The sequence below is a fragment of the Silene latifolia genome, chromosome 8 (genome assembly GCF_048544455.1).
Source record: "Silene latifolia isolate original U9 population chromosome 8, ASM4854445v1, whole genome shotgun sequence".
NCBI lineage: Eukaryota > Viridiplantae > Streptophyta > Magnoliopsida > Caryophyllales > Caryophyllaceae > Silene > Silene latifolia.
The window spans coordinates 5056895-5069368 of record NC_133533.1 but is presented as its reverse complement, the minus strand read 5'-3'; the positions used below and the strand labels follow the sequence as shown (position 1 = coordinate 5069368).

Sequence of the window (12474 nt, the reverse complement as noted above, 5' to 3'; positions counted from 1 at the left end):
CTTGCCAAACACTTGCAAAAAAATCAGGTAGCTGAAATTTTGGTCAAATAAGCTACTTTGGTCAAATAAGCTACCTGAAGTGTCGTGCCAAACGGAGCCTTAGGTGATCATAATATTATCATATATATAGCTAATTACAATATACGGTTTACTAATTACAAGGCTTACAATATGGAAACAATATATACGGTTTACCTAATTACACGATAATCAAATATTCACATAATTTTTCGTAATATAGAGGTCCCAAAGATTTTTCCCTTCTGATAGCGTGTAAAGAATATAGATTGAATTGAATTGATAACTTGAATATTATTGATAACAAAGAGATGCTTATAACGCAATTACAAAATAACGATAATTAGAAACTTTTTGATTTGTTTTTAAGATGAAGCGAGTTAATTCGCATTGGACCGTGGACATTACTCCTTCCAATCTCTCCTCCATTTATATATAAAAGTGGTACAATAAGACACTTTCAATATTACCATTACAAATTCTTACTCGTATTTAAGAAGCGTCAAGTAATATGAATAAAACAAAATGCAAATTACATATAGAAAAGTAACGAATTGTTTGATATGCATAAGTGAGATGATACTTGACCCGTTCTAATGTTACGGATAGGGAATCTAACTGGCATTACAATAAATCTCACTTGTGACAGATATATCCGTCAAAAGCTTTTAACGGGTCAAGTATCACCCACATGGGTAGATAAGGCAACAAATAAAGTTCATAGGGAATCATAAGTGATTTGTCTTATCTATCCATGTGAGTTTTACTTAACCCGTCACAAATTTATGACAGAAATCGACCGTCACAAATGAGAATTTGTGCTATTATTATCATATTAATCAATAATGCCAATGTGTGGGGTCATGATTATTGGCTATAAATAGGAGGCAGGAATGTTAATGTTTTTTAACACCGAAACACACAAAGAAAGAAAGAAAGTAGTCGTAAAAATGGCATTTTTCAAATCAATGGCACTGAAAGCAACCCAAGGTGAGAAGCCATATAAATACTTGAGTGTCATAATCAATGATACTGAAACACAGGGTTATTTGGAATACTCTGCTGACGAAGTTCATAGTCCAAATGCAAAGTTTGCTGTCGAGTATGCTCACGGCGGCCTTGTTCACATTCGTTCCTGCCGTACCAACAAATACTGGGTCAGGTTTGTGATCGAGTTTTCTTATTGCTTGAGCTAACTTTTAAAAGTCTTAATATTAATCCGCTATGTAAGTTATCGTGTTACATCGGGGCCTAGCCCCTCTTTTGCCCAAATACTATACTACAACCAGTTGTATAGTAGCATTGTACAACTGTCTCAAAGTTGTTGAGCTTTTACACAAAGTTGTTGAGCTATTTTACAAGTTATTGAGGTATTTTATGAAGTTATTGAGCTTAATAATTATTCTGTTAAGCTCAATAACTTTGAATTATAACTCGATAATTTTGTTACTAAAGTTCGATAACTTTATAACAAATTTCAACTATATTAAATAAATTGTATATACAAGCAGTTGTATAATACATTAACTGCCTCTTTTGTACCAAAAAAGAGTTATCGTGTTTCATGATACTTGGTATAATTTTTGAGATACAAAAATGGCGGAAAATAGGATTGCGCATCTGATTTATTAGCTCATACCCTTTTAGTTATTGAGCATATATGCATTTTTTCTTAGCATACTTAAATTTATATGTATAGTTTTTGACCAATATTGTATTTTACCCTTCTAGTTATTCAGCATACATACATTTTTTTCTGAGCATATTTGAATTTATAGGTATAATTTTTGAGTAATATTATATTTTTCAAAAATTCTAAAACTCATGATATTTTAAACGAAACTCAAAATTTTTAATATAAAATTCAGAAAGTACACAATCAGATGTACTACATTAGTACATCTGATGTATAGTTTATGAACTAAAGAATGGATAATCAAAATGAATTACTACCGTAATTTGATCTTATTAATAATATAGGAGAATTTTATTATACACTCTCTTACTCCCCGTATAAGATTATGGTTCTATTTAAACACCCTTCATTTTATTATACTACTCCCTCCCTTGTAGTAGTATATATGATGTTTAACAAAAAAAACACACTTATTTCCACACTAAAAAAAAAAAAAAAAACACTTATTTAGAAATTTTTTTACTCATCATTATGGCATTAATTAAGGTGTGTTTATTGGCTTTGAAAATGGGAAATTTACTCATGCCAAACAAATTAACGAGCCATGTCTCTTGTGAAAGCTTTCAATTTAAAAGCAAACTAGGTTTGTGACCCGTGAAATTCACGGGCTTATCTGCTTTAGTTTTGTTATTTTTATCGTATTGATTATATTTGTCCGAGCAATTAGTTGATCTATTTAAAAAATATAGTCTTGAAATATATAAAATTCAGTTAGTTAACGCCTCATTTATTTGACAACTAAACTATATATTGTACTTTGGTTGTTGTTTTGATTAATATACTAATAACATGTGGTTAAAAAAAAAACCAAAAAATACCTTCAAATCATCAATGAGTTAAGTAATTCATGACACCCATGTAAAACAAAATTAAATGGTTAAGGTTGCCTTTTAATTAGGTTGTATAGATTTTGTACTAAAATTTCTATGTGAAAGTTTGAAAGTCCTTTGTCATTTAGGATAAATAAAGTTAGTAAGTGAAGATGAAAGGGCAAATTAATGCATAATGTTGAATTACTTTTTTTTTTTTGTTTTTATTTCTTTTTTTGAGAATGATAAATCCCACAATGTAAGGAGCTTAAAACATAGTTATGAAGTTTAATAAATGCTAGTCTTAGTATATCATCTATATCGAGTTGTCAAAAATCCTAAATTTAAATTTTTTGCATAAATGATAAAATGAGTTAAATATATAGTAGCCTACTACAAATTTCATTCCAATATCATTATATGTTTTTTATCTATACATTAGATAGATAATATGACATGTAAGCATAAATATTAGATAATAATTTACATTTAGCCATTATCCATATCAATAGGATTTTTTTTGTCTAACTTGTTAATAAGATTGAGATCTTTGCAACACATACTCAACGTAATAATTTTCATTCTATGAGAGCTATTATTCAAAGGAAAAATGATGAATAAAAATGCAACACATACCCAAATAAAACATACTTTTGAAAGTTTCTGAAATCCAAAAAAAAATTTATGAACCTAAAAACAATTAGTCATTCATAATCAATTCGTGTTGTCAATCTTGTAGTTAGTTTATAATATAGTATTAAGTGGAATGGAGGGAGTATTTATTTATGCAATTTTAGTATTTTCTTCTTCATACAGTCCTTTTTCTCCAATGAAATACTCCTACAAAAAATAAAACAAAAAACCACTAAGTGATTAATAACAAACAAAATGGTAGAATTTGATTTATGTAATATTAATCTTATCGTTATTAATTTAAGTTTTCCCATAAATAATGAAAAAAAGAGAGCATTGAATCATAAAGATGTAAGTGTATTTACCTTTGAATAGCACAACTCCACAAATATTGATAACTCCTAAATGGAACAAAACAACATATATGAGAAGGTTAAAAATGTGAATAATACTTCATAACCAATCAAACTTAAAATAAATAAATAAATTATTAATTTAAAACCTTAATACACTAACTTTGATGCTAATAAAATGATAAGAAAGATTATTGACACATATTTACAATTCTTTTGGCGATGGGGGCAAAAAGATATTGGCTTATTTTGGCTCACAAATGTTTTCTTCCATCAAACATTTATAGTCAAATGAGAATGCGTTTTATGACTTTTGGCGTCTTTTTTATTATTATCAATTTAATATATACATAAATGTGTAGCAAAGTTTTATGACTTTTGAGTATTCTTTTTCATTATTAGGAAATTTAATATAGACGTAAATATAGAGTAAGGAGAAATGAAATGTAAAAGCTTTGCTTTAATCCACATTGCATGAGAATTATTTAGGGAGTTATCTTACAAAACTAAAATATGATAGATATTCTGCCTTGTTGTTTATTTATAAAATTATATTTATAGATTTATATATGTATCCAATTAATGAAATTGAGCAAGTTTATTGCAATAAGATTTAAGAGAGAATTGCATATATAAACAGTTTAAAATTAGAAAGATGGAAATTTTTATTTGTCATTTAACCTATTCTAATTTGAAAAATTAAAAGGTCAATGTTTAATGTTAAGTATTTTATTATTTGCCCTTAATCTTTACAAATTCTTTATTATTTTATAAACGGCATAAAATTCGAATTATGTGATATTTATCTGTTGCTTAGAATATTCTAACAATAAAATAGAAATTTAAAATTTAGTGTGAATTATTTGATTTTTAATTGTTGTTTAATTTATCTAAAAATTAAAAAGGCCAAATTTTAATATTTGTTATGCTATTTGCATTTAATATTTTAGATTTTTTTTTATTTCACAAATTTTGTCATCCATCAACAATATATAAAAAATTGAGGATATTTTTTATGACTTTTGAACATCCTTTTTCATTATTATCATCTTTAATATAGGCATAATATGGAGCAAAGTTCATGACTTTTGAGCATCATTTTTTTCATTATTATGACATAAATATTATAATAAATATTTGTGTTGATTAGGTTCTAAATTCTACATAAAGATAATGTTTTTTGTGAGACCGTTCTTTTGTATGACCGCAATATTTTCTCCAATTTTAAGTCACAAATGCTTCAACTATTTTTAAGTTGATCGCAAAAATTTGTAAATGTTAATTTGTAGGGTAATTTAGTTACTTGTAATGGTCTCACTCAAAATAAACAGTGTTATATTAGAAATAGTAAAAGTTTCGCTGTTCATGTGGTATTTTTTTATTATAGAAAATTATTTATAATTGATTACACCTCCCCAAATAGGCTTTTACTTTTTTTTTGGTAGGGCACTAACTCAATTATCATTTAATGTGTGTTTTTTAGTAAGAATTATCCGTCAAGACGTCAATATTGTATTGTAATTTGTCACTAAAAATATATTATATAATCAAATACAAAATATAAATTAATTGTAAACATGGCTCATGGAATAAAATTTAATGTTTTATATAGTCTTTTAAACTATATTGTATAGATTGATAATGTGTGTATTATGATATTGCCATGTCACATTTAATTTGCCATGTCACATTTGCCATGTCACATTTAATTTGCCATGTCACATTAGCCTTTTAATAGTATTATATAGATTTATTGAAAATAGACAATTTGCATTTAATACATTAATTAAGGATTATTTATGGGCTTTGAAGATTGCAAAACGTCATTTAAAGAGGAATTTCTATCAAGTGCTAAAACGACTTATATTGTATAACGGAGGGAGTATATATCAACTATACGGGCAACTGGCATCTTCAATTCTTCGCCAACGACATTCCCTCACACTACCGCCGCTCACGCTAGATCGATGCCTCTATCATTCACCAGCGATAATGACCCTGCCATCAGGCTCACCTACAAACGTCGATCTTTACAGCGGAGTCGCCCCATCCAAAACACAAATTTTTATCTCAAAGCCTTGAGTTTTTAACTTATAAATTAAGTTGTCAAATTAAATTATCAGTCAACATAATTTATACTTCCTAAATAGAAAAAATAAAAAAAACACAAATCTTAAAATATGAAGTTGTCATACTAAAAGTACTTGTTATTAAACTAAAATCATACTTTGCAGCTCTTTATTTATAATGATAAAACTGAAAGTGGTAAAAATGAAAAATTCAAAGTTGTTAGTTTTGAAGTTAAAATTCTGAGTTGTTACCCCAATTTTGAGTATAATAACCATTGAAATTAAAACTCATTTACTTTAATTAAAGCTCAAACTTTTCAATCTCAAACCTTGAATATTCAAAATAAAATTGTGAGTTTTGAAATTAAAATTCATATTAAACAAAATCCATGGGGCAATTGAATCACGGTAAAGAGTATTGAAACCCCATGTTTTCTAACTCAACAATCAAAGCTCTCAATTTAAAATATTCAGTTGTTATAAATAAAGATTCTACCATTTTTAAAACTGAAAAGATTAAGACTAGATCTAATACCAGTTACCGGTTGCCGACGGAGATCAAGGTGGCGATGGAGAGGCGGTGGAGTAGTTGGCGTTGGTGAAGATGCGGGAAGCACATGCGGAGGAGTTGCAGTTGGAGTAAAGGGTGTGGATTGGAAAGACGATGGGATACTGGAGTTTTCTGGTTTCTAATTTCAGATTTTTCAATAATATATCCTTTTGTTGGGCTAGTCTCTTCTATTAGGCCCGTCCTATACTATAGGACGGTCCTATAGGAGAGTTAGTGTAAGACAAAACATTGGGGCCAATTAGGTTCGACCGAGTTCTCGGAACATGGGCTTATAAGATTAGGGAAATGATATTGAAGGTATTAAATGCTTTGTATTAAATGCTTAAATATGGAAGGTATTAAATGCTTAAATATATCCCATAAGTTTTGTACTCGCTCAATTATTTTATATATGACGTTTTCGTTTTACGAGGTAAGTCTTTGACTTTCAATTATATAAAAATATACTCTAGAAAAAATTATGAAAATTATATCATTAGATTCGTCATAAAATTTGCTTTCATAAGAGTATATATTTCATATTATTACCTTATATATTTTAAGAGATATTGAAGAGAGAAGTGAGTGTCTCGAAAGGTAAGAATGACATATATAAAATAATGGAGGAAGTATTTATCATTACACATAAGATTATAGGGTCTCAAACAAGTTGTTTTCATTATTTTTATTTATTTTAAAAGAAAAAATAGACTCAAAGTTCATGTTATAGGAGTACTTTCCCAAAAATGATTCCAAATCTTAATTTTCATTTATTTTAGAGTAAATTATTAATAACTCCCTTTTAAAATACACTTTTTAAAACTTACTCCCTTTTAAAAAAAAGTTTAAAAATTACACCCAAAATATTGCAAAAATTTAAAAATTGCTACCAAACCCCTATATTTACATTTTTATGACAAAAATACCCCTTATTTTTTAAAAAAAATTCATATTACTACCCAACTCCATTACAACTATGCCCACCCTTCAACCACCCAAAGACTCCACGGCTAACCACCACAATCCTCCGCCAAACTTCACCACCGTGCTCGTCATATAAGAAATAAAATAAGGGGCATTTTTGTCATAAAAATGTAAAAGTAGGGGTTTGGGAGCAATTTCTAAATTTTTGCAATATTATGGGTGTAATTTTTAAACTTTTTTTTTTTAAAGGGAGTAAATTTTAAAAAGTGTATTTTAAAAGGGAGTTATTGATAATTTACTCTTTATTTTATTCACTATGGATGTTTAATACTAGTACAATTTTGTTTTAGGGAATGCACTGATTAATGTTAGGGAAATTTATGCATTTTTGCATTGAATTCGTCTTTGGCCTTGTTTTTTTGAGCTGAATGGAATTAAATTGAATTGAGCTGAACTGAAATGAAATGAGCTAAACCGAATTGAAACTTGTTGATATAAATATAACTGAAATAAGGTGAGTTGAATTAATTATAGTGAGTTGAATGAGAGCTTAAATTAAGCTGAAAACAATAGGACAAAAAAAAAAGCCATTTCAAATTACTTTTTTACCCATTGAAGTGCCACAGAAAAGAAAACAATAATTCTATATAAACCGTTTTACATAAGCATTCTTGTAAAATAAACTGATTTTTTACCTAAAAAGCCCAACTAAAATAATTTCCACCAATCACCACTTTCCATAATAAGGGCATCAAGGTCTTTTGTTTTATGATTTTACAATGTAATATTATAACCCCGTTTTACAAGGAGACTTCATGTTCTTTTGTACTTAATTTCAGTTGAGTTGAGTTAATTTCAGTTCTTATAATTTCCCCCAATCACCACTTGTTAATAATTTGAAGGTCCTCAAGTGAGGGATACTGGATAGTGGCGAAGGCTAGCGAACCTATGGATGATAAATCCGCATGGAACTGCACTTTGTTCAGGATGGACTTAATTAGCGATGACAACAAAGCTACATTTTATCATGTGCAGTCTGAAACCGTATTACGCATACGAAACGACGATTCCGATCGCAAGATGTTCTTGTGTATCGACCCGTCTACAACAAGTGAAGCCATCTCCGTTGCGGTCGATTTGGATACTATGCCACTTCTTCCCAAGTATATAGCACTTAAGGCCGACAATGGCAAATTCTTAGATTATGGCAATAGTAACTTCACATCCGACGACTATTGCAATAGTAAGTTCACATCCGACGACTATGGCAAAGATGGAGTCGTGAATGAGATCTCGACAACTACAGATGGATACACTCAAATCAAACAGAAAGGGACACCTGGTATTGATGTTGTTTGGTGCTGTAGGCCTATGTTCGATTCGATTTTTATGACAAGACTTCCCGTTCCCGATGAAGAACAAACATATTTTGAAGTGGTTAGAGTGAAAGATGGGGTGGTAGCCATTCGTAGCATTTATAATGGCAACTTTTGCAGAAGATGTGGGCCCGAGATAAGTGAGCCAGACATTTTGGATGTGTCAGCAACAAGCATAATAAAGGAGGCCCAGTTTCAAGTGGTCGAGACTGTGTTTTCCCGGTCTGTCCAGGTCCTCGACTTTGATCTTGACAATTCCAGGATCTACAACCTAACGCCCATCAGTTCGGCCACCTACACATACCAAAACCCAACCGCGGAGGTGCAAGAGGCGACCATGGAATTCCAAATTTCAACCACAAAAACCTCTACTTGGAACAACAACATTTCTGTAGGTGGTGGTGTAGAAACCAGCTTCACAACAGGGATTCCATTAATTGCTGAAGGCAAAATCACGGTATCAGCCGAGGCTTCTTATTCGCATGAATTTGGAGGGAGTATAGAGGAAACACAACAAGTTGTAGATACATACACGGTTAAGGTACCGCCTTTCACGATAGTCACAGGAAGAGGTATGGCTACTAAGGGAACCTGTGATGTTCCCTTTACTTATTCCCAGGTTGATCATCTCACTGATGGGACTACCATCAGAAGAACCTTAGCCGATGGCGTCTTCACTGGTGTCAATGCCTACAACTTCTATCATGATGTTCATTATGAAGATATACCTGAGGAGCTCAAGCTTAAGTTTTCACAACTTACCACCTCCGCCGACTAAAATCGGAGAATCATATCATATCATATCATATGTTGTGTGTGGAATTGTGAAATAAATAATCGAAACGACCATGTATTGTTCTATGTAACGTAATTCCAGAAAAGACGATTATTTCCCTTTGTTTGCTAAGTACGTGTCCTAATAAATAAATGTAATGGTTTATTTCTATTAAGAAATATTTCTATTAAGAAATGCTAGTGTATTATCAAGCTAAGGTTGTATTAAGTTATTTATCTTTGATCTTGCTCTATGTATTTTATTTGATTTACTCTTTATATCTTTTCCATGAAAACTACAGGGTATCTTGTCTTTGTGGGTTAGTGGTTTCTGTTGGAGTAAATGATGCAGTAACAATGAAAAGCAAGAAAAACAGAAGAGATATAACCCGATTAGTAATGACGTGGTATGATAGCCACTGCCTTGAAAACTATATTCCGGTACGACCGTGGTGGCGATCAGCTAGTGCCGGTAGTTCCCCAAGGATAACACTACAGTCTCCAGTCAGTTTCGCCCACTCGGAACTGTGAGACTTGGAACGATCAAGAAGCAATACCCAGAAATTATGATCAGAGAAGAAGATTGAGATAAGGAAGAAGGGAGAGATGTTTTTTGTTGTGTGTTATGGAGTGAAGAGGGTTGATCTATTTATAGAAAATAGACCAACAAAGGAGCTGAAAGCTGGAGCCAAAAACAGGAGCGTAGCAGCAGTAGTGGAGCATTAACACAATAGTGGAATGTATTAAAGCAGCACTAGCATTCCACCAACTGCACTATCAGACATATAGGCTCCCACCACTGACAGCACTTGGACACTCCAGTCCAAAACAAAACAATGTTCTGGCCCAAAAAGATAGGCAAAGCCCGCCGCAGGCGATTGCCAAATCCCAAATCCGGATCCGGGCTCGGGCACGGGCACGCGCGCGCGTGTGCGAGCTGAATTAAGCACCTCGCAAAGCTTCCACAAAAGCTTCCCATGACCCACTAGTGATATGGTAAGGAGTGTGGTCATATATAAACACAACAACCACTCTTTTCCTCACCAATGTGGGACAAAATGGAAAAAAGACTATGCAAATAGTAGCCCCTATTTCCAACAGTCCCCCACTAGGGGCGCCAGAGAGAAAGAAAAAGAATTCCTGGGTAAAGGAAGGATTGGATACTTAGGTATCAATATCTTTCGATTTGAATTGACACTTTAGTGAAATGAGGAAACAACTTACTTACAGCGAGAGAATATCTTGCGATTTGAATTCCTAGCTGAGCTTCAGTCGATACCCCCCACAACACATATCATACCTTCAGATTAAGATCGTTCCGCAAAAGTGCAAAGCGCTCTTTTAGAGTTATGTGTTTACCTCGGTACTGATAGATGTGTTCAGAAGACTTCTCATAGTCTAATGATCGTTACACCTACGTAGGTGACTCAAGTGCATCTCAATAGCACTTCTCACACGAGTCATTAAGGACCTAAGTCCAACCTGGTGTATGATTCATCAAGTGCGTCTCAAAAGTACCACCATTAAGGCTATGAATCATACAACGCCATAGGAATAGAAGCTTTAGACCTAGTCAAGTCTCACTCTTGACCTAAGGACTTAAGCCCCATTCCCCTTGACGTATCAACGACTAGTCTCCTAGCCAGCCCTTTCGTAAAGGGATCAGCAAGATTGTTTTCGGACTTCACATAGTCCAAAGCAATCACTCCATTGTTTTGGAGTTGTCTAACTGCAGCGTGTCTTATTCGAATATGTCTCTTTTTCGAATTGTAGACACTGTTCTTTGCAACACCAATAGCTGCCTGCGAGTCACAGTGTAGAGAGACCGGTGTTAGCCGTCCGCCCCACACTGGTATATCAGCTAAAAGATTTTTCAACCATTCAGCCTCTTGTCCTGCCAACTCAAGAGCTATGAACTCAGATTCCATGGTAGAGCGTGCAATACAAGTCTGTTTAGAAGACTTCCACGATATAGCACCTCCACCCATGGTAAAGACATAACCACTAGTAGAACAGATCTCATCGTTACCTGAAACCCAGTTAGCATCACAATATCCCTCTAACACAGCAGGAAATTTACTATAATGCAAACATAAGTCAATTGTTCCTTTCAGGTATTTTAGTAAACGACGAAGAGCATTCCAGTGTTCATTGCTAGGGTTATGTGTATAACGACTCAGTCTACTGACTGCATAAGCAATATCTGGTCGAGTACAGTTCATTAAAAACATCACACTACCTAGGATTTTAGCATACTATTCTTGGGAAACACTCTTGCCCAAATTTTTACACAATGCTATACTAGGATCATAGGGTGTTCTGGCAGGCACATCATCAAAGCAGTTAAACTTTCTCAACACTTTTTCAACATAATGAGATTGACTTAGACAGATTCCATTGGGGTTTCGGATGACCTTAACTCCTAGGATAACATCAGCTTCTCCTAAGTCCTTCATCTCAAAATGTGATGACAAAAAAACTTTGGTTCTAATTATCACCTCTAAATTATTACCAAGTATTAACATGTCATCAACATAAAGGCATATAAGCACACAATCATATTCTATTACCTTTGAATAAACACATGAATCAGAATGGTTAACCACATAGCCATTACTTATCAAAGTGTTCTTAAATTTCTCATACCACTGTTTAGGTGCTTGTTTCAGTCCATAAAGAGACTTGTTCAGTTTACACACTTTACTCTCTTGACCCTCAATCACAAAACCTTCAGGTTGAGACATATAGATCTCTTCCCTTAGTTCACCATTCAAAAAAGCAGTTTTAACATCCATCTGATGTATAATAAGGTTATGAATAGCAGCTAAGGCGACAAGAGTTCTAATAGTCGAGATTTTGGTCACAGGAGAGTAAGTATCAAAATAATCAATACCCTTCTTTTGTGTAAAGCCTCTAACTACAAGTCTAGCTTTGAACCTCTCTATTGTACCGTCAGGTCTCATTTTCTTTTTAAAGATCCATTTACTTGTAATGGGTTTACTACCTTTAGGTAAATCAGTGAACTCCCAAGTTTGATTTGACACAATAGAGTCAAGTTCACTTTTAATAGCATCTTTCCAAAAATTAGCATCAATGGATTTCATTGCCTCACTATACGTTTTTGGGTCATCTTCTATTAAAAAGGCTGAAACAAATTCATCACTAGCACAAACAAATGCAGTGTATCCATGTTCGACAAAGTTGAAACAAAATCAGCTCCAAAGTTCTTTGGACATCTAGGTCTCTTAGTCCTTCTAGGTTCAACAACATGA

The 12474-nt window shown here is 32.6% G+C and overlaps 1 protein-coding gene across 1 annotated transcript; it reads left to right on the top strand.

The window, feature by feature from the left end:
• Positions 1-919: 919 nt before the first annotated feature.
• On the top strand, positions 920-9481 carry LOC141596117 (uncharacterized). The gene is made up of 2 exons (XM_074416159.1): positions 920-1180; positions 7955-9481. Exons 1-2 carry the CDS (start codon positions 969-971, stop codon positions 9204-9206), a joined length of 1464 nt encoding a protein of 487 aa, XP_074272260.1. The 5' UTR covers positions 920-968; the 3' UTR covers positions 9207-9481.
• Positions 9482-12474: the final 2993 nt, after the last annotated feature.

Coding starts and splice junctions, on each gene's coding strand:
- LOC141596117 (XM_074416159.1), top strand. CDS start 969: ATGGCATTTTTCAAATCAATGGCACTGAAAGCAACCCAAGGTGAGAAG. Junction 1,181..7,954: donor ACCAACAAATACTGGGTCAG/GTTTGTGATCGA, acceptor AATAATTTGAAG/GTCCTCAAGTGAGGGATACT.